Here is a 24,379-nt window from a genome sequence, read left to right as displayed (position 1 = left end):
TTATTCTAAAGTTTACTTTGGGCATCTTTAATAATGGAGATACAGTAATATTACATTAGCCAGGAGGGTAGTAATTTAACAGGATTTTCACCTTGTGCTGGGTGCCTTTGTTTTATTCAATACTCTGTTACAGTTGCATAGAAGTTATTTTGGTTCTATTTAGCACTCATAAAACCTTTATGTAATTCTGGTATAGGTCATCTTTCCTATGTGCTCAAAACTTCTATTTTTTTTTTCTCAAATTTACTTCTTTATATTGTTATTTTTTTAAAAAAAAAAAGAAAAAAAATCTTCAAAGTCTTATTGTATTTGTTTTATAATGGGCCTAATCTTCGTTAGCTATTTTGAGATCAGTTGAGATTGCTAGTACTGGCAATCTCAACTGTCAATTTATTTCAGTCTGGTGAAATAAAGATGTCTGTATTGACAAGGGAATGGAAGAACCATTAATATACTAAGCTTCCTTACACTGAATTATAAACACTATGGATCTCTCTAGCCCAATGGTTCTGCCATATCTCAAGCATGTTCCCCCCCCCCCAACTTATCTGAAAGCCTTATAACTGGCAATGCTAAAGGGTGAACTTGGAACCTCATTGAACTCTTGTATATGAGTCATAAATAAGGATTATTAACGAAAATCATACTTACATTTTGGTGGTGGCTATTAACATTAAATCATTTATGTCAAGTGGATGACTCTGCTTCCACTAATCAACTATATGCGATTGAATTAATATAGGAACATTTCTACTGTGTTGCCCAGCTTGCTGACACTTTCATACTCATTTACAAACATGGTGTTTAGGATAAAATTCCCCCCTTTTCAGCTTACCACTACCAGGAAACTTATTAAATAAATGTGATTGGAGTGGAAATCTCTTGTTTTAGAGATTTCCACTTTAGAGTTAATTAATATAGGGTATCGTAATTAGTTAATTTGGGGTTCAGCACAGAACAAGTCTTCAGTTGATAGTTGGCCTTAATTATTTTCCTATAGTGTTTTCCTAAATACGAAGTCTACGTATTACAGTGCACATAATTATTCTCATACATTACATTCTCCCAGCATGCTGTTGAACTATACTTGGTATGAAAGTTAGTTTCATACCAACTTTCAGACAGAATCTCCTATTCAGATGTAGTCTGCCCCTAAATATTATATCTTGGATACTGGAACAAACTTCTCATACTTATGGTTTTGCTGGTTACTCTTGGAAGAAAATTGATGTTCCAGGGCCACAAACTGAACATTTGTTGGCAATGCAAATTATATGAGGATAGACTTCTCCTAATTGGAACCACAGTAGCACACCTTTAGCCTTTACACAAGGATAACTATATAATTTGTGTCTTAATTATAATGTTTCTGTTCAAATACTAGCCTACTCCACTTGGCTTTTCTGATTTGTTATTACAGTAGTCAGTATTCATAAGAATATAACAAGAGTGCTGTTTATTCAGGCTAATGATCTTTGTCCAGAATACTGTCCACAGTGGTCGACCAGATGCCTTTGAAAAGTCCACTTGCAAATCATGAGCACAATGCAACCCTCCTGCTTGTGTTCTTCAGCAACTGATATTCCAAAACATACAGACTCCAATAAAGGAAGGCAAATAATTTGCTTATAACTAGAAACTGAGTACAGAAGTGGGGATGGGGGAAATTCTCAAATTATGTCTCCTTTGGTCATAAGTTTAGTATATAGAGAGAATATATACTGATTCTGTTTTCCTTCTTTACAATTCATTTTTGTGAGTAGTAGTACATTGAATTTGCATCCCACACATTACAGTCACTCTCACGCTTCCAAATGAAGAGTATTTCATTTTAATCAAAGGTTAGTCTTTGGATGTTGTGCTTGAGATATTCTGAGCTTTTTTGTTGCACGTATCTGTATGTAGTTATTGTTATTTACAAGAGAAATGCCTTTCTAAATCTGCTTCAGTTGTTCATATGTGGCTTTCTTTTAACAGTTTATGGCTGATTCCATAAATAGCACTATCAAAATACTGATGCCATCTGTGTTTGTTTTCCTTTCTTTATAGTACCCTCAATAACAACAACATCTCACGCATCCCTCTCACCAGCTTCAACCATATGCCAAAGATCAGGACCCTGTAAGTACTCTGTGGTGAATCACTCAGGGCTTCGACTGACATACATGGGCACTGTAGTCTTTGTGTCTTGATTGATTGATTAAAACAAAGGCAGTGTAACAGCCGCTTCTAAGAAAAGTGTCCTTCTTTTGTTTCTCCTTTATTTCAGCATCAGATTGCATGAAGCAGCCTAACTGGAGGTGGGAGAGATCAATGGGAGAGAACTGGATCTACCATTTTAGCTAGATGTCACTCAACATTTTCTTTTTTCCAGAGAAGCCAAGATGTCATGTCAGAATGTAGAGGGCTCAGTATATAGATATGTGCTGTTTTGTATAAGTCCAGTGTTTTCATCAGTTGAACTCTTGTTTGGAAGAAGCCACACTGAACAAATTAGGTGAAAGGGTTGTAAAAACAGCAGAAGGGGGAAAGGCAATTATTGTGCATCCTTTTCCTCCTTCAGGTCTTCCAGCACTGTTCCAGAAAGTAGGACTATATCTTGGCTTCAAAAATCTGCACAACCACAAAATCACAGCAAAGAGATACAGGAAAAAACTAGCTTTTTGCTACTATCTAATGGTTGCATGGATTTTTGCAGCCCAGATATGATATGGAGCCTCTCAAACCTTCAAAGAGGAGTTTCAGATAGTGCAGAAGGCTGCAAGGTAAGGATTGATGAAATTTTCTGCCTTCCTTCTTTTTTTGCTGGCAGTATCCCCTGAGAGGAACTCTGCTCAAAAGATTAATCTTCCAGGAAAGTTGAGATCCCAGCCACAGGGTTTTCAATGCTAACAGGCACTGCATTATTTTCAGCCGCCTTTACAATCTTTATATGTAGCTAGCTGTAGCCATAATATGGAAGCCAGTTTGCTGGAATGGGTAAGGCACCTGATTAGAAACTGGGAAACCGTGAGTTCTAGTCCCACCTTAGGTAGAAAACCAGCTAGGTGGCCTTGGGCCAATCACACACACTCAGCGCTATGAAGCAAACAGTGGCAAACCCCTTCTGAAAATCTTGCCAAGAAAACTGCAGGGAGTAGTCTGGGCAATAGTCCACACTGAATTGAAGGCACTAAATAAACAAAAATAGCTGTAAGATAGATCAATATTATTGCCATGTTGATGATGGAGTATGGGGAATTCATAGATAAGTATGATAAGAAAAGATAAGATGAATCAACACTTAAATCTGTATTTGTTGTTATTGCTCTTATTGTTGTTGGATTGGCTAGGTCCACACTTCAGAAAGACATGGTTTATTTGAAGTGTAATGAATTGTGGGCTGCTTTACCAATAGCATTAAGCACAAACCAAAGAAACCGCATTGTGGCTTAATGTGATTCTCTGGGAAAATCAGGTAGAATTCATACTAAACAAAGAAATACTGACCTATCAGTACTCAGAAAAATTGAATCTTTCTTAACCTGGCACCCACCAGATGCATAACTTCCAGATATCCTTGTTAGCCATACAGACTAATTCTGCAACTTATCCCAACACGAATACTGAGCACAAAGCTGAGAATAACTAGGTCTGCACAAACTATTTGGAAGGGTGCTTTGTGAAACAAATGAGGCACTTTTGGACCTTTTGTTCTAAGTATCTTCTCCTTCAGAGATATGGCATGGCTGCTTTGAGGGTTCCCTCCACTGTTTGAACATACATACAGTAGAAGAGGCCAGGATTCCCTCCAGAGGAAAGCCATTTTCTTATTCCTTTGAATACATTCATGTTTCATATCTGAATGCCTTTCATTTTTATTGCTTGTAAATTATATTTGGAATTAAACACTGGTGCCCTTTAATTTTAAAAGCATGAAAATCTCCTCTGTAGTTCAGTCACATATTATCAGCAACCATAGTTTTAGCCTATTTCTTCCCAACACATTTAACTATGAATTCTTCTACTACAGGTTTGTGAAGCCTGACGTTGAATACGATCTGTTGGCACATACTTCAGTCCACTAAGAGATCAATAAGGGGCTGCTTTTTGTAGCCTGTCCCTAAGGGCAAAAAAAGCAAAAATATTACAACACAGGATGCATATTTTTGCTAATGGATTTTCCAGTTTAGTGTATTACAAATTGTACAGGTCTAATCTTCTTGTAGATATAGTAGTATTAGTAATATATGTGAGATATCATTGGCTCTTATTCTCCATAATTGTAGTCTCTGACTTTGATTATGGGTTTAGAGTTGTATGAATTAATTAGCACTATGCCGAAAGGGAAAAAATACAGTGAAACTCTCATAGGTGGATGAGAGATTTTTGAATTTACGCTAAATACTAGATGGCAGAGAGAGAGATGTCCTGCCTTCCATTTTACAATGAGACAGTGATCTACAGAGCCCCTGGATGCCCATACTTGAATTAAATCCCACGGGAAAGCTATCCAGAGAGAATTGTTCTCACTGGGTTTTGTCAGGTTGAGAAGCAGAGGTGATAGCACTCCACCCCACCTCCCTTATAGAAATAAATTAAGTTCTACAACACCCCCCCCCAAAAAAAAATTAAAAAGAAATGTCAACACAGACTTAGAAGGAGATAGGAAAAAAACAAAATTCTCTTTTTCCAGAGGAGAAAACTTTCAGGAAATTGGAGGACAGATATTGGCACCATATGATCTTTTATTAATCAAAAGATGTTTATATTTTTGTGAATTTTCATGGAAACATCCTAAGCTTGTATCTTAGCTATTTCAAATCGATCAATCTATGTGATAAGCTGACTGAAAGGTCTTCTGCCATTTTCCTTTTAGTTTAATTTAAAAGATGGCTTTGTATGTATTTCCTTGGAGACTTATATTGACATTCCCTTTTGCTGTAATTAAAGGAGAAAACAAGGAAAGAAATCATAAATGGGATTTCAAAGAAAGTTTTTATATTGAATTTTAACAATTACATTTTATAAAATGTGAACGCTGACCCAAAAGAATATTCTGAAAATATAATGTAGGCTGTAACTAAATGTATATCTTTAAAAATTAAAAAGTATATTCATTCATCTTTTGTGTGCTATAAATACACTTACATTCGTTTTAAGTGGGATCTTTGAATACATGTGTTCTGCCAATAATTTGTGAAGCTTCTAAGCAATCTTGCTCTTAATGAAAATTGTAGGACCTGAATGATAATAAAAAGGTTAGATTTTTCATTTTATGTTTCATTTATTTTGTTACTGATTTCAATGGTCATCAGACCAAAACAAAAATTAACAAACAAAAACATTTGGCTAATAATATTTCCATTTAATGTCACCCTTTACTGTGAATTTCAACCTTTTCAGGTTTCAAGAAATAAATAATTACGGCTGGAAGATTGAATACTTTGTTTAAATTCAAGCTGACTTGAAATTAAGAAAAACCGTACAATAACATTGTAGCACTTAATACTGTACATACGTCTTGCTATGATTAATCTATTATTCTATGGCTTTTCTAATTCATTTTCTTTTGTTCTGTTTTATGGATTTGTTTAAAAATCCTCATTTAGAACTAATAAGAATTGGTGTGTATTGCTCTGCTTTCAGTTTCATGAGAAGGCTATATTTATAGAATTTATTAACCTGCATTCACTTTGCCTCATTTTCTTGATATTGACTTCCCTGTTGTACTTACAACAATGAATGTCTGCAGAGATATTTGTTTGTGTTCTTGTGATGATTAAAAGAAACCCAAACAATTCAAGTACACGTCCAATGTACAGGAAACTTCTTTTCCAGTTGCTGCTTGCTATAGTCTTATATTTCCATAAGATGGTTAAAGCCTGAGAGATTGTTTTCCACTGGCTTCTCTCAAGGGAAAATTTCTGAATTCACTCAGTACGCTGTAGAATTCCAGCAGAAATAATATAGCTATAGCTTAAAACCCAAAATTCAGCCTGGGCACCTAGGACAGAAAAATAAAAATAGTAAAATTTTAAAATGTTGAACTACTTTGAGACATCTAGAGAAGTGCCAGGTTTATGATAAATGTGTTCAGTGTTCTGTAATTGACAAATATAATAACTGTGGTCTGAGTAATAAATCCCATTATTTTAAGCAGACTTATTGCAAATAAATATTCATAGGCTTGCACCATTAATTGGTTCAGTAGCTATTAAATATTTTTTAAAACTTTATGTTTGATGGGAATGTCATGGACTAGTCTTTTCCCGTTCTCTCTAGACCTTGTCTAGTCTTTGATAAAGAGATATGTATGCTTTTTATAGTGGGAGTACTATGTCTGAGCTTCAGTAATATGGACAACCACTAGATGACAGTGAAGAGATATAGAAAATTCTAACTTCATTTTTTTTATAGCCCAGATAACTGGCATACTTTGCCCTGCCAGTCAGGAGACTCAAGTTTATTGAGCCTAGCAAGGACATAAATTTTGGAAACTTCCCAGAAAAAAAATATGCCTGCAGGCCATCAGCAAACATACAAATCTAGGGACTGTCAGTTTAGGCACCACGGCTGAACTCAATGGCAACTGCCTAGCATAAAGATTTTTGAAATGATTAATTTATTTCGTGGATGGATCAGGCTGTGTTTTACAGCACTTTATATTTGTCAGTGTTCTATGTAATGTTAGTCTGTCAGAATGATGGCTTTGTTTAACCCTGTCCAACAGAAATGGCAGCATTGTCATGGGAACTGTGCTTTTAATGCCTGCCTGTCATGACTCATAGAGAAGAGATGAAATATTTGATAGTTTATTTGCACTTTCAGGCTACTTCGTTTTTTCTGACAGAACTTTTTTCTAGATAATGTGACAAAAGGAGTGCAACTTTACAAGACAAAAGGGCTAAAATATCAAAATGTCATTTATATTCTGTAAGTAGGGAGTTGTTAAAACATAAGAGCCATCCTTGTTCCTGTTTAATTCTATGAGGCAAGTATACAGTATTGGTACTGTTTCATTTGCATACAAAAAGGAAGTGACTTATTCAATCTGGGTGGCATTTAGTTGGTGTCCAGTGGTTAATGACAAGGAGGAAAGGATATTTTGGACAATTTCTGTGCAACCCTTTGCACGCTTCCCATACGGATTCAAAAGGTCCCAAGGCCTCTAAGAACAGATCCAGGGGTTGGATAAAGAGTGCAAGGCAAAGGGGGAATCCAAAAGTTTGCCTCCACTTCTCATTTCACTACAAGGAGAACATCTTTGTCACCTTTTAAGAACTTATTTTTGCTGCCTTGATTCACCCATTAATTTCTTTTTTAACCAAGGAAGAAAAAAAAAAAAAACCCCTTGTTATCAAAGTTCAGTCATAAGGAATACATAAACTTTGCTTTGTGCCATACGGTATATTTACACTTTCCAGATGGTCTATAGCCAATTTTTTGATTCACAAAAGCAGTCCAAAACATAGCATGATTAATTTTTTTAAAAGCTCTTAATGGCATTGTCTCACTTCTTCATAAGGAGGAATGCAGGCCTGACCTTCATCCTGCTCTATCCTTTTGTAGGCGGCTTCATTCCAATTATTTATACTGTGACTGCCACCTGGCCTGGCTTTCGGATTGGCTGCGTCAGAGGCGATCGGTTGGACAATTCACCTTCTGCATGGCACCTGTTCATCTGAGAGGATTCAACGTAGCTGATGTTCTGAAAAAAGAATATGTCTGTGCAGGTAATACCTTATTATTTCACTTTCTTCTCTCATTTTGTACTGGTCTTCACATTAACATGTGAAGTTTAAGAATGAGTTCCATTCCCAAAGTCTGACCTTAAAATGAATTTGTATATAAGCTGGGACAGTGTAAGTAGCATTGTGTAATTAACTTAAACCATTGCCTATTTAACTTGAATCATTGTGTATTTAACTCAAATTTTGTTACAGTAGGTGCCATTCTTAACTATGGGCCGTTCATAAACTGGGCATTCTTAACCTGGGGACTACCTGTACTCTAATGTTGATTCTTTTAAATGTCACTCTCTGCCAATTCCAATTCAGTCACTCCCCAGTTAAATAGAGTAATAATATTTTAAATTACTGTGATTTGTTCTTGGGCTTTCTGAACTGTTGGACTGTGTTAATGATTCTATACTTAGGTTGTTGTTGTTTTTTCCCCCAAGTGTACTCAGATCATATTAATGCGAAAGGCTAATTAGCAAATAGTATAATTGTATTTTTCAGGAGAATGCCTTCTGAGCTTTATATCTGACCTGCATACAAATGGAATAAATTAACAAATATATATAAAGTTCTGATAATCAATTTAATGCACAGTGAATACATATTGTGACAAAAGAAAGAAGGAAGAATATAATCCTCCCCACCCACCAGCTGTGATATTTAAATTATTTTAAACTGCTTTTGAAATCATGCTGAAGTTCAGGACTAGTTTACTATGCAGATATGAAGAATTTCATGTTACACAAGGATGTACAAAGTATACAAAGTGTACAGGATTCTGATATTTCCAGGAACTACAAAAAAAATTGATGACCACAGAACTTCTCTCTAGCAGTTCTCTCCTTTTAACATTCTTTGTTAAGTAAACCTTTTTAATAACTGATGCACTGGAATTGCTCATACTTCTGTGCCTGCATCCATTTCTTTTCCAATACATTCTAAGACATGTTGAAAGATCAAAAGAGATGACCATTTTTTTCAATCATGCTTTTGCTAACAATATCTCAAGTGTCAAGACCGTGAATTCTCAGTAGAAACTTTGGCATTTCAGAAACATACAGTAAAAAGTTCCCAATAATTCTCTTCTTTTTATCAAGAGACAAATAGACTGTTGATATATAAGGCAAGGTTGTAGAAATTTCAGGTTTTGTGTCTTTAGGGAATTGAGGCTGTATTTCAGTTGATGGCATTCATAATCACGTATGTATATCAAAATGTATTTCCTGATCCAGAGTATTATTGCTCTTTTTCAGAGTATTATTCAGTGATACCTGTTAATGATACATCAAACTTTTGTTTTTCAATGCATTTTAATTTTTTCAACATAAGTGATATATCTTCCATTAATATATGCATATTTTGGGTAAATGATAGGTTTGTGTGGGGGAGAGATTTCCTGAATGTGATATGAAAATCAGCATTGCCTTAGTATTAAAAAGCTAAAATGCTATACACAAAAGTACTTATTCTCAATACAGAAAAAAAAAAATGTGACCCAGCAATAAGCAAATGCTTTGACAAACAGGTAGATAAAAAAACCTTGTAAGAAAGTTTAATATGTGTGCTTATTTTATGTGTGGTTGTATTTTTATTATAAATATGTATTACTTAGAAATATGATTGTCTTAGGTAGTGTCTAAATATGTTAAAACATAAATTAAGAAATAGGATACAGGAACGTTCTAACTTGAAACTAAAGTCATAACACAGATTGTATTTAAAAGAAAATTTGGAGCTGGATATTATCGGTATCCCAATGACCCTCAGATTCTATTTCTGAATAGTATTTCCAGGTAAAGGTGGAAGCATTCATTCAGGAGCTATGGCTTAAAATGACTAAGACACTGATGCATATGCTAGTTCCTCCAAGTCTGTCTATGTGAGTCTGTGTGAGGCTACCTTTGTATTTAGTCTGTAAACTTCAGTTAGTATAAGCCGCATTGGATTCTAGTTCATTTCCAGATGAAATATAAATATCACATTTTTATCTTGTGTCCAAATTATCTAATCAAATATCTTCTGTATTATGCTTTCTTTTCCTTCTCAGGTTCACATGCTGAACCACCATCCTGCAATGCCAATTCCATCAGCTGCCCATCTGCTTGCACTTGTAGTAATAATATTGTGGACTGTCGGGGAAAGGGCTTAACTGAACTTCCAGCCAACCTACCAGAGAATATTGTGGAAATGTAAGTATCACCTTAACTCTAGTGCCTCCAATATAAAGTTCAGGGGGTCCAAAATAACCACAGATACTACCAGCTTTTAATCTGACCTGTTTCCATTAAAACAATCAAAATAAAAATGTGCAGCTGGCATGCTGCAAAGAAAAACATCAGCCTTCAGCATCGTCTATATGTACTTCTAATCTATTTGTATAACTATCAGTCGTCTTTAATCTACTATATTTTGTATAAATGAGTTCCATATTTCATTATATTTGTCCATACAAAGTCTACGTCTATAGGCAATCCGTTCATAGGTGGCAAGTGTAATCAGGTCATCAATCCATTTTTTAAAAATAAATGTTATTTAATTTCCAAAAGGTTAAAATATAAGGTCAAAAAAGAAAGAAAGAAAGAAAGAAAGAAAGAAAGAAAGAAAGAAAGAAAGAAAGAAAGAAAGAAAGAAAGAAAGAAAGAAAAGAAAATCAATAAAGAAAAGGCATAGAAAAAGAGCTGACTTTCCTTGGTACAGGTATAAATGTAAAATATATTCACCTTTTACTCTAGTATCTAAAAATTTACAGAATAGAAAATAATTTTTAGTCTAACATTCAAAAAAATTCATAGAATCAATCTATTTCAACAATACATATGATTTGTACAAGATATTTCTATAATATCAATCGTCAAATCCCAAAATCAAAATTGCGTTTTTTTGAGTGTCAAACAAAAAGTCCAAGAGTGGTTTCCAATTAGAAACAAAGCTAGACTAGGTCATCAGTTCATTGAGTGAATGGGGCCATACATTTATCTTTCCAATGCTGCAATATCAGTCTTTTGGCCATAGTAAAGACATGGGGAATCAATTTACATTGTCCAGTTGTCAAATTCCATGTAATAGATATGTAATTCAGAGAAATATTACCCTCTGAAAATTTTAGTTTTTGTCACACAGTCATATTTATATAATCCACTACTTTCTCCCAAAATTCAGTAAGTATAGGACATTTTAAAAACATGTTTTAAAGAACGTTATCCTTGTTACATCTCCAACAAAATGCTGTCTTAGATAGACCTTTTGTATTCAAATGTAGTGGAGTCCAATAAATTCTAAATATTATTTTTTTGTTCTATAAGTTATAGTTTAAGGTCCATTGACACTCTTGGTATAGAAGAAGACACTTTCCCATTGTCTAGACAATATAGGAATCTCTAATGCTTTATTCCACTCATTTCTTAGCATCTGAATATCAAATTGATTTATTGATAACAACTATCTATGAAAACTAATAGTAGGTTTTTTTTAGTTTTAAAGGGTTTAACAAGTCTAGTATCTCAGGTGTCTCCAGAGCCGAAAATGCTGCTGGTCCAAAGAAAGTTGTTAATAAATGTTGTAGTGTAAATATTGCCATTGGGTTACATCTGATAGATAATATGTATCTCTTAACATAGCATATGTTAAGAATTTATCTATCTTCATCATCTGTTAGTTGGTCCAAAGTTAGTATCCCCACCTCCATCCTATTTTTCCATATCACCATCTTTTTCCCAATTTTTAAAGTTGGGTTTCCCCATAAAGTCAAATATATTGTTATTTTATTTTATTTTTGGCATGGGAAAAGGGGGCAAATCTTCTTTTATTAGACATTATATTCCATAACTTTCTAGCTGACACAATTGTTGCCAGAGATACTACAGTTGTAGTGTATGTGGATCCTTATACTATATATTCAACCAAAGGTGCTATATACATATATTCCAAAGTTCCCCAAATTGGAAACTTAACACCAACTGTTGGTTTCCAGTATATAATACTTGACAATAGGTAAGCATGAAGATATAGCTCCAGATTTGGAATACCATATCTTCCATCCTTAACTTTTCTGTAAAGATATTCTCAGAATCGAAGAACCCCATTGAAATTTTCTAAACAAAGCAATTTTTTTTTTCTGAAAATATTTTCCAGATATATGAACTGGGATTCCTCTCAGAATATAAATTAATCTGGGAATAATGTTCATTTTGAGAGTGTTCACCTTTCCCCAAAGGGTAAGGTTTAATGACTCTCATCTATCGATATCTGAAGAAACCTCTCTATATATTTTATTTATATTGCATGATACTGAGTTATATCTTTTGGTATGCACATGCCAAGGCATTTAATGGATTCAGTAAAAATATGGAATTGATATTTCTTAACTGGATGGGTAACCAAATTTTCACCTATTGGCATCAATTCTGATTTGGACCAGTTAATAAAGTATCCTGATGTTTTACTAAAGGCAACTATTATTTGCATCAGCACTGGAATAGTAGTTTGAGGTTTAAAAATAAGCAAAAGAATGTTATCTGCAAATAAAACCAATTTATATTCAACTGAATTATGTACTACTCCGTAGATCTCCCTATGTTGTCTAATAGCACAAGCCAAGGGCTCCACACAGATATTAAAAAGAAAAGGTGAAAGTGGACATCCTTGTCCAATTCCTCTAAATAGTGAGAAAGTAGTAGAGAACATGCCATTAACCTTTACTTTGGATGTGGGTGACTCGTATACTATCTTAATCCATTTTATGAATTCTAAAGGAAATCTGAACCTGTTTAGTACGGCAAACATGTACTGTTTATATATTTTGTCAAAGGCTTTTTCAGCATCTAATGATAAAATTACAAATTGATCTTTGTTTTTACTCAAGTCTATTAAATCTACAACTAATCTAATGTTGTCTGCTGCTTGGCTAGTTTTTATAAACCCTGCTTGGTCATTCTTAATAATGAACGATATCACCTGCTGTAATCTATTTGCTAACACTGCTGTTAAAATTTTGTATCAACATTGATCAATGAGATTGAACAATAATTAGCATATTGAATGTGATCTTTATCTTCTTTTGGTATAACTGTAATATATGCCTGATTAAATGTTGCTGATAAGATGTCCTTATCAAATATCTCATCATACAATTGACAAAGTTTTGGCACCAAAAGATCTATCAATGTTTTATACCACCCTATAGGGAAGTCATCCAATGGCTGGTGTTTTACCACCTGCCATTTTTAAGATTATTTGTTTAATCTCTACCTCAGATAGTGGAGGACATAAAAGTTGTTTTTGTGTATCATTTAAATAAGGTAGGTTAATTTTATTTAGAAAGGCTTCTATATCTTCATTCAATGCATTCTCTGGTTTGATATAAAATTCTCAGTAGAATTTTAAAAATCCTGTATCCATTGAAGTTTTATATATTTCATCTCTTTCACCTCTAATAATTGGAATCACTGCCCTATCTTTCTTTTACTTTCTTTTTCCTAAGCAACTAGCCAAAATCTTGTCAGGTCTTTCACATTCTCCCAGTATCTCTGTCATAAACATGTTAGCATGAATTCTGTCTGCTGTGATATTATAGTATTTACTACCTATTTCTTTTTCTGTAATTCTCTGTACCGAGTAGTAGATGGGCATCTAGCCATCTGAGCCCATAAATGTTTCAGTTCATCTTTCAAATTGTTTCCTCTTTTTATTTTTAATTTTATTTTTGTATGATGCATAAGCAATAATTTGTCCTCGAATATATGATTTATGTGTTTCCCATTCATTAATTCAGGCACTTGATGTCTCTGAGTTCAAATCAAAATATTGTAAAGTTTCCACCTATATTTGTTGTACAAATTCTTTATCATTCAATAAGGAAACACTGAAATACCAATTTCTTGACATCTTGACCAGTTTGTGAAATGCACATTTCAAAGTAATTGCACTATGGTCTGATACATAACAAACATCAATTTTACATTCTTGAATTTGATGATATAAGGTTGATGATATTAAAAAATAATCAAGCCTAAAAAAAATTTTGTGCACATTTGAATAAAATGTATATTCTCTTTTAGTTGGATACATCAAATGCCAGGGGACTATTACATTCATTTCTTCCATATAACCCTTAATTGTTTCCATCACTAATGTGTGTCTGTATGTTTTGTTTTGTTTTGTTTTTTTGGTACCAGTGTATTTCTATCAAGTTCAAGATCCAATATTTCATTAAAATCTCCTATTACTACTTTATTATACATATACTCATTCAAATGCCAAAAACATTCGTAAAACATAACAGGAGTATCTAAATTAGGTCCATAACATTAACTATAGCTATTACAATCCCCTCTATTTTAGCACATAAATTAAATATCTCCCATTTAGATCAATAATAACTTCTTGTGCCTGAATTGAAAATCCTTTTGAAACCAGAATGGCCACACTTTTAGCTTGCATTGAAGTACAGTGGGGCAAAGAAGTATTTAGTCAGCCACCAATTGTGCAAGTTCTCCCACTTAAAAAGATGAGAGAGGCCTGTAATTTTCATCATAGGTATACCTCAACTATGAGAGACAAAATGGGGAAAAAATCCAGAAAATCACATTGTCTGATTTTTAAAGAATTTATTTGCAAATCATGGTGGAAAATAAGTATTTGGTCACCTACAAACAAGCAAGATGTCTGGCTCTCACAGACCTGTAACTACTTCTTTAAGAGGCTCCTCTGTTCCCCACTCGTTACCTGTAGTAATGGCACCTGTTTGACCTTGTTATCAGTATAAAAGACACCTGTCCACAACCTCAAACAGTCACACTCCAAACTCCACTGTGGCCAAGACCAAAGAGCTGTTGAAGGACACCAGAAACAAAATTGTAGACCTGCACCAGGCTGGGAAGACTGAATCTGCAATAGGCAAGCAGCTTGGTGTGAAGAAATCAACTGTGGGAGCAATAATTAGAAAATGGAAGACATACAAGACCACTGATAATCTCCCTTGATCTGGGGCTCCATGCAAGATCTCACCCCGTGGGGTCAAAATGATCACAAGAACAGTGAGCAAAAATCCCAGAACCACCCAGGGGGACCTAGTGAACGACCTGCAGAGAGCTGGGACCAAAGTAACAAAGGCTACCATCAGTAGCACACTATGCTGCCAGGGACTCAAATCCTGCAGTGCCAGATGTATCCCCCTGTTTAAGCCAGTACATGTCCGGGCCCATCTGAAGTTTGCTAGAGAGCATTTGGATGATCCAAAAGAGGATTGGGAGAATGTCATATGGTCAGATGAAACCAAAGTAGAACGTTTTGGTCTAAACTCAACTCGTTGTGTTTGGAGGAGAGAGAATGCTGAGTTGCATCCAAAGAACACCATACCTACTGTGAAGCATGGGAGTGGAAACATCATGCTTTGGGGACCAGGATGACTGATCCGTGTAAAGGAAAGAATGAATGGGGCCATGTATTGTGAGATTTTGAGTGAACACCTCCTTCCATCAGCAAGGGCATTGAAGATGAAGCGTGGCTGGGTCTTTCAGCATGACAATGATCCCAAACACACCGCCTGGGCAATGAAGGAGTGGCTTCGTAAGAAGCATTTCAAGGTCCTGGAGTGGCCTAGCCAGTCTCCAGATCTCAACCCCATGGAAAACCTTTGGAGGGAGTTGAAAGTCCATGTTGCCCAGTGACAGCACCAAAACATCACTGCTCTAGAGGAGATCTGCATGGAGGAATGGGCCAAAATACCAGCAACAGTGTGTGAAAACCTTGTGAAGACTTACAGAAAATGTTTGACCTCTGTCATTGCCAACAAAGGATATATAACAAAGTATTGAGATGAACTTTTGATATTGACCAAATACTTATTTTCCACCATGATTTGCAAATAAATTCTTTAAAAATCAGACAATGTGATTTTCTGGATTTTTTTCCCCATTTTGTCTCTCATAGTTGAGGTATACCTATGATGAAAATTACAGGCCTCTCTCATCTTTTTAAGTGGGAGAACTTGCACAATTGGTGGCTGACTAAATACTTTTTTGCCCCACTGTATCTGTGAGGTAAACCTGTCCCATCCAATCCTTCATTAATAAAAATTTATCTTGTTCCATTAAATGAATCTCCTATAGATAAGCAATGTCTGCCCTTAACTATTTTAAATATGCTAAGATTACATTTTGTTTTTTAGATTCTCACAACCCTTTTATATTAAGACTAACTTTATCCATTAATTTTATTTTGGCCTACCTATCCATTTTCTCCCAATGGCAATTCATTTTATGACCTGTACCTTTTACAAATATTTAGTAATTAACTTTTCTATGTTTGAATATTTATGATTTTTTCTAGTATTGCTCACAGATGTAGAACCTCCATAAAAACTCAGATTAACACTTAAATACCATTCAATTACATATATATATAGAATGCATTTCTTATGCAGTAAATATACTTGGAAAAAAGAGAGAAAAACGTGATCACATGCAAGAAAATAGAACAACAAGCAAATAACATTAAAAAGACTAAAAAGAACCATAAAAATAAAATAAATAAAATAAAATAAAGAAATGCACGGCTTCCCAATGAGAGAGTATTATGGTTTCATCTCTCTTATTATAGATGAAATACACAGAAGTTTAAAACGCATTACTCTGGCAAATATGTTGTATCTAGAGATAGACACAAAAGTTGGCAATATGCCCAGACTTTTTATCTTGAGGTTAACCATAACAAAGAGCAGTACAGAAAAATAAAAACAGAAACATAGAACCTTTTAAAATGAGGCATTTGTAGCACATCTTTAGGCAAATTCAAACTTCTCCCTCAACAGATTCCATGGAGTGGGACACAATCAGGCTTGTCTATCAGCAGATTCCAAATAAAAGCCTCTGCATTGAAAGGATTATCAAATCTGTGAATCTGGTCTTAATAATTAATGCAGAATGTAGCTGGAAAGCGCATGAAACATTGAAGTTGTGCTGACCTTGCAAAACTTCATGCTTCTGTGAAAAGCCTTCTCTTTTCAGAGACTTCTTTAGTAAAATCACGATAAATTGATATCTTATTTTGACTGGAATCCCACTTTAACGGAGACTACACTGATTCCTGGCAAAACATACGTAAAATCTCATATTTTGTAGTAACATGAAGGAATTGCACAATAATGATATTGGAAGTAGTTCTAGTCTTCCATCTCATTAAAGGAATTTTAATGACATGGTCAATCTTGACTGGAAAGTCCATTCCCAAGGAGAGGAGCTTTCTGAAAAAAAAAAAAAAAGTCTTCCATAAATTCAGCCAGATTTGATTGACTTGGAGGGTTTTCAATGCCAATCACATGTACATTTTTCCTGATCAATTGTGACTCTAAGTAACTCGTTTATCCAAATTATTATAACTAGCTTGAGCAATAGCCTTGTGGGCAGTCAGCCGATCTTCATAGTGAGCCAATTTCTCTTGCATTTGTTTTAAATCATTTTTAAGCTCTGCCAAATCTCATTGAATTGGCTTCAAAACTTGTACCTGAGACAGGATCTCTTTCAACAAATTAGTGGAAGAATCCTCCTCCACCATTTTGCCTGGCTCAGCAGATTGTGGTACAGTTGAAATCAAGGTGGCTATTGATCATTTAGATCTAGTTGCCATCCCAATAGCTCATTAAAAAGAAAGTAATATGTAATGAAAAGTTTTATTTACTCAATGATCAAAGTCTTTGTCCACACAGTCCAATAATTCAGAAATTTGAAAACATTTTAATCAGGAGAGAAGTGAGAGATGTGTAGTTATAGCACCATCCCAAACCGGAAGTGTATCCTATAACATTTTCTTAAACAACCATCTCAAAAAAAAGTTAGGAACTCCTTCCTTTGAATCCTTTTCTCTGATGCTGTAATTCAGTCCAAGACAGAAACCTCATGTACATCATGTTCTTGAAGGCTTTGTGGTAGAGGCAGTATTAATTTCCCAGAAGTTATACTTAATTTTAAATATTACTTTTAATACTATATATAGTCAACATGAATTTGAAAAAAAAATAGATCTTAACAAATCAATTAGTGAAACTTTTTTCCTATTTTTTTTCTTCTTTCATCTATCCGTAATCTTTATAAAGAGTACAGTAATCAGTCAAGTAAGGACTCACAAATTCAAGCTTAGGAAATTTAAAAAAATAAAGAATTTATGCTGAAATTTTACATTAAAACAATAGAATCAGAGGACATTTTCAACTTAATTAATTCCTAATACATATTCTCTTCCACATTCTAGCAGTCAAACTTTATCATACAAAAGCAACAAAAATGTGGTTGCAAGAGGAAAACAATCTGCTCCTTTCCCATTTAAAAATGTAGCTTTTCGGTACAAATAACACAGCAGTTGCTTAGTTAAATGGGTAACATTAATTATTTAAAAATTCTGGATGATTTTTAATACTGGTTTTTTAATCACTTGCCAGTTTTAATGAGCTGATAAAAAATTGTGTGAAAGTGTACGATCCAGAGACTAATTATATGTTACTTGCTTATTAACTGCCTTGAGATTTTCAAAAAAAGGCAAAATATTGTAGTTTAAATACTAAAAATGCATTCACATGCATTTTTAGTATTTTTACTCAATTTTGTTTGGTTGGATTAGGGATAAAAGAATTCAATATTTAATTTATACTAGTTCTTCAGCCTGTTTTTCAGTTTCTTGATTATCTCTGTAGTGGGAAGTATAACACTGTTCCAAACAAGATTATTCTGCTTTCTGAGAGAAAGGCAAAAGAGAGAGACAGGTCTGTCAAAATAACTAGCATTAATTGGAATATCTGTATAATGTGTGTGTGTGTTTCATCTCTTAAAATATATGGATTTCTGTGCCTCTCATTATTCTTTTTATCTTAAAAGTAATAAAGATTTGTAGGTTTTGCTCCAGAACACTAAGAGCTATCTCTTTGGATTGTTTTCATCTATTATGCTGTATGCTTTTATAATGAAATGGAACAATTCAGTTATGTTGATTTTGTCCTTTGTGGAGTTGAAAGCAGGTCCTGGTTCATGTATCTCTCTTGTGACCAGCTAAATAAGGAATTTTCAAGCTATTTTCAATAATGACCCCCTAAAATGTTAAATAAATATGTGTGAGTCCCTCACCGGTGAATAAAATCAGTGATAAATCCTTATTATTAGCAGAGAGTGCTGCATGTAGCATGGATGTAACTAAGACTGGTAATCTAGTCTACACCTTCTCCATCTTACTAATAAGCACAATGTGAACACCTCAATTGACCAAAGCTATGTTGGCTATTAAAGGTCGATATCTCTCAGCCAAACTGGTAACAATCATGGCATATAGAAAATTGCAACCTGAAATATAAGAGGAATAAATGGTAAAGGTCTGATGGCTTCTCTCGTCTCCTGGTATTCAAAGCTGTGGGAGAACTGCTGTCCTGTAGTCTTCTCACGAGAAGCAGCTGTCTGGAGCACAAGTGGGTGATTTCTCATCTTCTCTTTGTCCTGAGAAGCTCCATTGGACCCAACTTGCCGCTGGTCCATCAGTCATCACCGTGGCATTGTCTCTGCTCATTTGGAGACGTCTAATTCACCATTTTCCTCACCCAGAAATCCTCAGAAACTTAGTCACTTTTTTTTTCAGTTAGTAGTACAATAAAATCATTTCAGATAACTTCCTGATTCTGAGCTCAAGTCTGAAGCCATACCAAGTTTCTGAAACTCATAACTTGTACTGTGGCCTACTTTTTTTGTTCTTTGTACAAGCAGTTTAAATTACTACTATTTATTTCACAGGTCATATAGTAACATTTTCACAACCACTGTTTTCCCTTCTTCATACCTTCATTTACTTGAAGGTGATAGCTAAACAGTATCATATCTTTAACATCACCTATCTCAGTAAGTACAGGTTCTTACCGAAAGGTTCTTAGTATGGTATGTATCTATTTCACATGAGTGAATATAGAGAATATTAGGTAGAAAACTGTTTTCGAGCCTTAAATTTCTGTAAAACAGATTACAAGAAAACAAAATACTATTCATTATAACAATGGTATGAGTTTTAGAAAGGATTCTGATACTAGGAACTAAACCAGCTTTAAAAAAGAAAAGAAAAGAATTTTCACTAAAGTGCTAAAGTATAGTAAGTACAGTTTAAGATCCACTGGCATTTAGTCTATAAAGTAATGTTTTATAGATAGTGCATACCACACATTTAAGTAAAGTTCCTTTAAACCTTAGTGGAAATGTTGTGTTTTGGGATGCACTTGCTGTGGAAAGATAATGTTGTCATCAGACCAACATTTGCTCTAAGAAAAAACGGAACTTCCCATAAGAGACTTGCACTGGACTCTGCCACCAGTTGACTCTGCTTCATTAGCTATCAGTGTGCAAGAAATAAAAAGTAAAAAAAAAAAAAGATCAAAAATACCACTGAATAGCATTTTATATTTATCAACATTGAATAATATTATGCTAATCAACTTGTCACTTTCTCAAAAATATCCTTTTTGTGGGAGACTGCTAGATTGTACTAACAGTATTAAAATACAAATTTAGGATTCCAATTTTAACAAAATCTTAAATTGACACTTTTATTCTTTTGGGAAACATGAAGAAAGAAGTATCGCCTGCAATGAAAAAATGCAGTTCATGGGCTCACCCATCATACCAAGCCATAAAGTGTAATTTATGAACCATAATAGTTGGGTTTATACAGTTTAGCATGATGTATGAACCCATCCAATGCTTCTTTTCAAGTCTAAGCAAGATGTAAAAGAAAATGCTGCTCAAGGTTCTAGCCAGCCAGTCAGGCATGTAGAAGTCAAGCAGTAGAAGCTAAAAGGAACTCAAATAAATCATTCTTTGTACTCCACCCCAGATGTTTTCTTTTCTGCCTAATAATCAACATTCCATGGATACCGAGCATGCTCAGTTGTTGTTCAGTCAAAGGATTTACTGTGCCCCCACATCATCAGCCTACCAATAAGCTGTTCTTTTTTACAACTTAGTAACTGTTGACTGATTAACCACCTTCCATTAATCCACTAACAAATATATTTACTTGGCAACTTGTTATTTCTTATTTGATGAATATATAAACATTGAACTAGAAGGAGAGGCTCAACTGGCTTGATTCCAGTATTATGTAAATTATCCATTGTAAATCAACTACTACTTCTGTAAAATGATGGGATTCTATACAACTATGAACATTTTAAATTATGAAAAAGTTATCAGTGGACATTGGTGACTTATCCATACCTTGAATTTCATATCTGATTTCCTCAATCATTTATTAAAAGTAACTTCATATCTCTGCTCAACAAACTCCTCAATATATCAGAGATGGATTGTTCCAGTGGTGAATTTTTATTCTTTATAGGCACTCATTCTTGTATTCACTCATGCAGCGTGTCCACTGATATGGCAGTTATCAGCTCAGGTGGCTTTATGAGTGACCACTCTGTGAAATCAAATAAGTATTTAAAATCTGAAACTGCCAGACTTTTGCTGGGAAATAGTTCATCAAAAGGAACATATTTTCTTATTCTGATATCATTATAGCAGGCATGTATTTATTAATATATCTGTATCCATACTGTTATTCCTATATGGAATAAGGTAATGCTGTCTCATTGTTTTGATGTAGTATTCCAGTACTCATGGAGAGGTACCAAAAAATGCTGAACCTTGAAACAGAGTAGGACAGGATATATTGTGGTTGTTATTGCTAGAATATCATTGATTCACTTTTAGTAGAGCCTTTTTCTTTCTTGCTATTTTTGACTGCTTTGTTGAAAGTCTGGTCTGGATAGCAAAAGTTATTTAAAAGATAATAATAAAGCCAGAATATAAAAGGACTTGCTCTTACATCATGTTCAGAATATCTCTGAATTTATCAGGCTGCTGTGTGTTCTCTGCAGTCTTTTCAATTTTATTCGAGCAAGTAAAGGAAATTGTTCTCGTCCTTTGACCTAAACAGTTGTTGAAGCCTTAAAAATAAAACTCCCAAAGCTTAAAGAAAACTGATTCTTAGTATACCAAAACAGATCATAGAACTCTAGGGCTGTAAGATATTTTCAAGGATATCTTTTCAGAACTCTCTTGCACAATTCACTGTTCTCAAAAACTATTTAAAGTTGCTTACAAAGTGTTATAGAATATATTAAAGGCTATCATTTTCACTTTTATAATAACCTTAGAATCATAGAATGTAAGGGCTGGAAAGGACCTTGAGATCACAGAATCCAATATTCTATCTAAATATTCTATTTAGCCTTCTAAACTCTAATACTGAACAAGTGGAAATTTCTTCATGCAGCGTGACCTTCGTTTCCTGTGTTTCTCTGATATATCCACTGCTCCCCCTAGATCTGCTCTGGAAGGTCACAAAATTTCCTTGGATTTTGCTGAGAAAAACTATGACGCTACTATTGCCATTTATAGAAAGCATATGGTGCAATTTACCACATGTTACTGCTGCTCCTTATGAATGTTTGTTATTCTGCTGTTATCCATTTTTGTGATTCTCTACTTTTACCTAAGATTGTGTGTTTTGCTTAAATATCATTTTCAAAAGAAGCTTTGTCTTGGCGATTATATAAATAATTAAAATTAAATATCAAGGATTGTACCTGTACCTTTACAATTTGGGCATTAATATTTCTGATTCTCTTTTCAGCCGTTTAGAGCAGAACTCCATCAAAGCCATTCCTCCTGGAGCCTTTTCTCAATACAAGAAACTTAAAAGAATGTAAGTATGTTAAATGGTCTGGGATGCTTAATATTTTCAGTATATTTTGCTATCCCATGAGGCAGTCAGGTAGGCAAATTACTAATTCTGCCAGAAGGGCCTCCTGAGTTCCATGCATACAAAATTACATGTGTAGTTCTTGAATATATGAATGTTTTTTATTATGGTCACTGACCAGAATTACAAACAAAAACACATTAAAAATAAAAATAAGATAAAGTATTACAATTAGCAGTGGGTTTGTCAGTGGATAATCAAAGTCTGCCTAATTTTACCGGCAGTATAACAAAATTTAGCTATGTTCAAGGAGACTGAATCATACTGATCTGATAACAACAACTGTACATTAAAAAATATCAGAATTTCCCGGGTGTTTTACCAGGTAAGTCCTTGAGTCCTTATAGAGGGTACAATGTAGCAAGTCATGAGCTGTAGTTTCAGCAGCCCACAGGGGTACAGTCTCTGCTCATAGGGGACTTTTTTGTATCGGTCCTCCAAAACTGCTGTGGGGAGAATGCTGAATCGTGCTAAAGTTAGTGCTCTTTGGAATTTGGAAACAGTTATGTGGTGTAAGTATCTCTCTGGTTTGTAAAAAAGGGCTCAACTGCTCAGAAAAACTTTCTTAGGTAGAGCAGACTAGTCCTGTCGGGCTTCTAGGTCTTTGATACGTTGCTTAAATGTGCTGAGTGCATGTTCATAACCCATCATTAGGAATGCCTCCCTGGAAAAGCCAAGACATTGAAGTTTTGTGAGATTGTCCTGAGCCATACTGATTTACAATTGTCCTCAATGAGAAAAAACTCAAACCTGTGGGAGAGAACAGTAACTTCAACCAATGTGCTATGATACAGGTCCATGCACCTGTTTCAACTTTTGATAGCACTGCCTCCCACCTTAATATTACATTTGGAACTCAAGGGGCTACCTGGGATATAGGCCTTAGGAATTTAGATTGGACTCTTTCAAGAGAAGTAAAGGAAGTATAAGGTCCTAGCTGGACACCAGAAAATAATTGTACACAAACCTTAGCGGAATATACCTTCAGTGCTGCTGGGATATTCTGTGCTCCTCTGGTGAAGTGAAAAGATTGAATTGCAGCCCTGTTTTTTGAGCATTTTGTATGACATAATTTTGGTGTGCACTGCATTTGGTGGAGCAAAGGAAAACCACACCAAATATTTAAAAGATTTCACTTGTTCAGTACTGTGGACATTTAATCCTTCAGGCATGCAGTTTAGGTCTCTTTGCAAAGATCAGGATCTTAGTTTTACTATAGCTGATTTCAAGGGCTTCCTCAGAGCAGTAATTGGCCAGAGCATTGAGAGTTCGTTTACGTCCACTTAATGTTTGTGATAGAAGTACTATGTCACATGTGTATAACAAAGTTGAAATATGTCTGTTTGCTAGTTTTGGGGCTGATGTTCTAATTGATTTATTTTGGTCATGAGTGGATTTATGTACAGATTAAGCCACAGGGGATTTTTGTACAGATTAAACAGCAGGGGTGTGTAGTTCTTGAATTTGACACCAATTCTTGTGCATATTCTTCTAGCTTTTACTTTCTGCAGGTAAGCTGATTTCCTAGGTGATTAAAAATGGGCTGAACACATCATCACCCTTCCCTGTTATCCCCTGTAATGCCCACATGCATTCAGATCTGTCCAGAGTGTCTTCCATCTCATGAAGCAGGTTTGGGGAAATATAGGAAGAGGACAAACTTTTTTTGGTAGTGTCAGTTTTATTGCTAGAAGTTCACTCTTTGATATGAGCTAGTATCAAACAGTAGAACTGTTGAGACAAAAAGTGAAGGAAGACTGTTCATGCAAAAACTAAATCCAGTTAATGCATTCTTATTTGACCCCATAACTTTAGTCCAACATGGACTTCGTAGTGTAATGGAGGCAATGTGTCTAATAATACATGACAATTAA

General features: G+C 34.7%; 1 protein-coding gene across 2 annotated transcripts in view; it reads left to right on the top strand.

Annotated features, from left to right (window-relative positions):
- The window catches only part of SLIT3 (slit guidance ligand 3), a 534,750-nt gene that overhangs the window by 320,543 nt on the left and 189,828 nt on the right, over positions 1-24,379 (top strand). For both annotated transcript variants that reach the window (XM_088133617.1, XM_088133616.1), the window contains 4 exons: positions 2,050-2,121; positions 7,552-7,715; positions 9,769-9,910; positions 22,377-22,448. In XM_088133617.1, the coding sequence (XP_087989743.1) occupies positions 2,050-2,121; positions 7,552-7,715; positions 9,769-9,910; positions 22,377-22,448 (450 nt within the window). The remainder of the gene's footprint in view (positions 1-2,049; positions 2,122-7,551; positions 7,716-9,768; positions 9,911-22,376; positions 22,449-24,379) is intronic.

Source organism: Python bivittatus, unplaced genomic scaffold (assembly GCF_059951505.1).
Source record: "Python bivittatus isolate LINGU-HERP-01145 unplaced genomic scaffold, Pbiv_v1 ctg000080_np1212, whole genome shotgun sequence".
NCBI classification, from domain to species: domain Eukaryota; kingdom Metazoa; phylum Chordata; class Lepidosauria; order Squamata; family Pythonidae; genus Python; species Python bivittatus.
The sequence above is the reverse complement of the archived record's forward strand: the minus strand, read 5'-3'. Positions and strand labels throughout refer to the sequence as shown.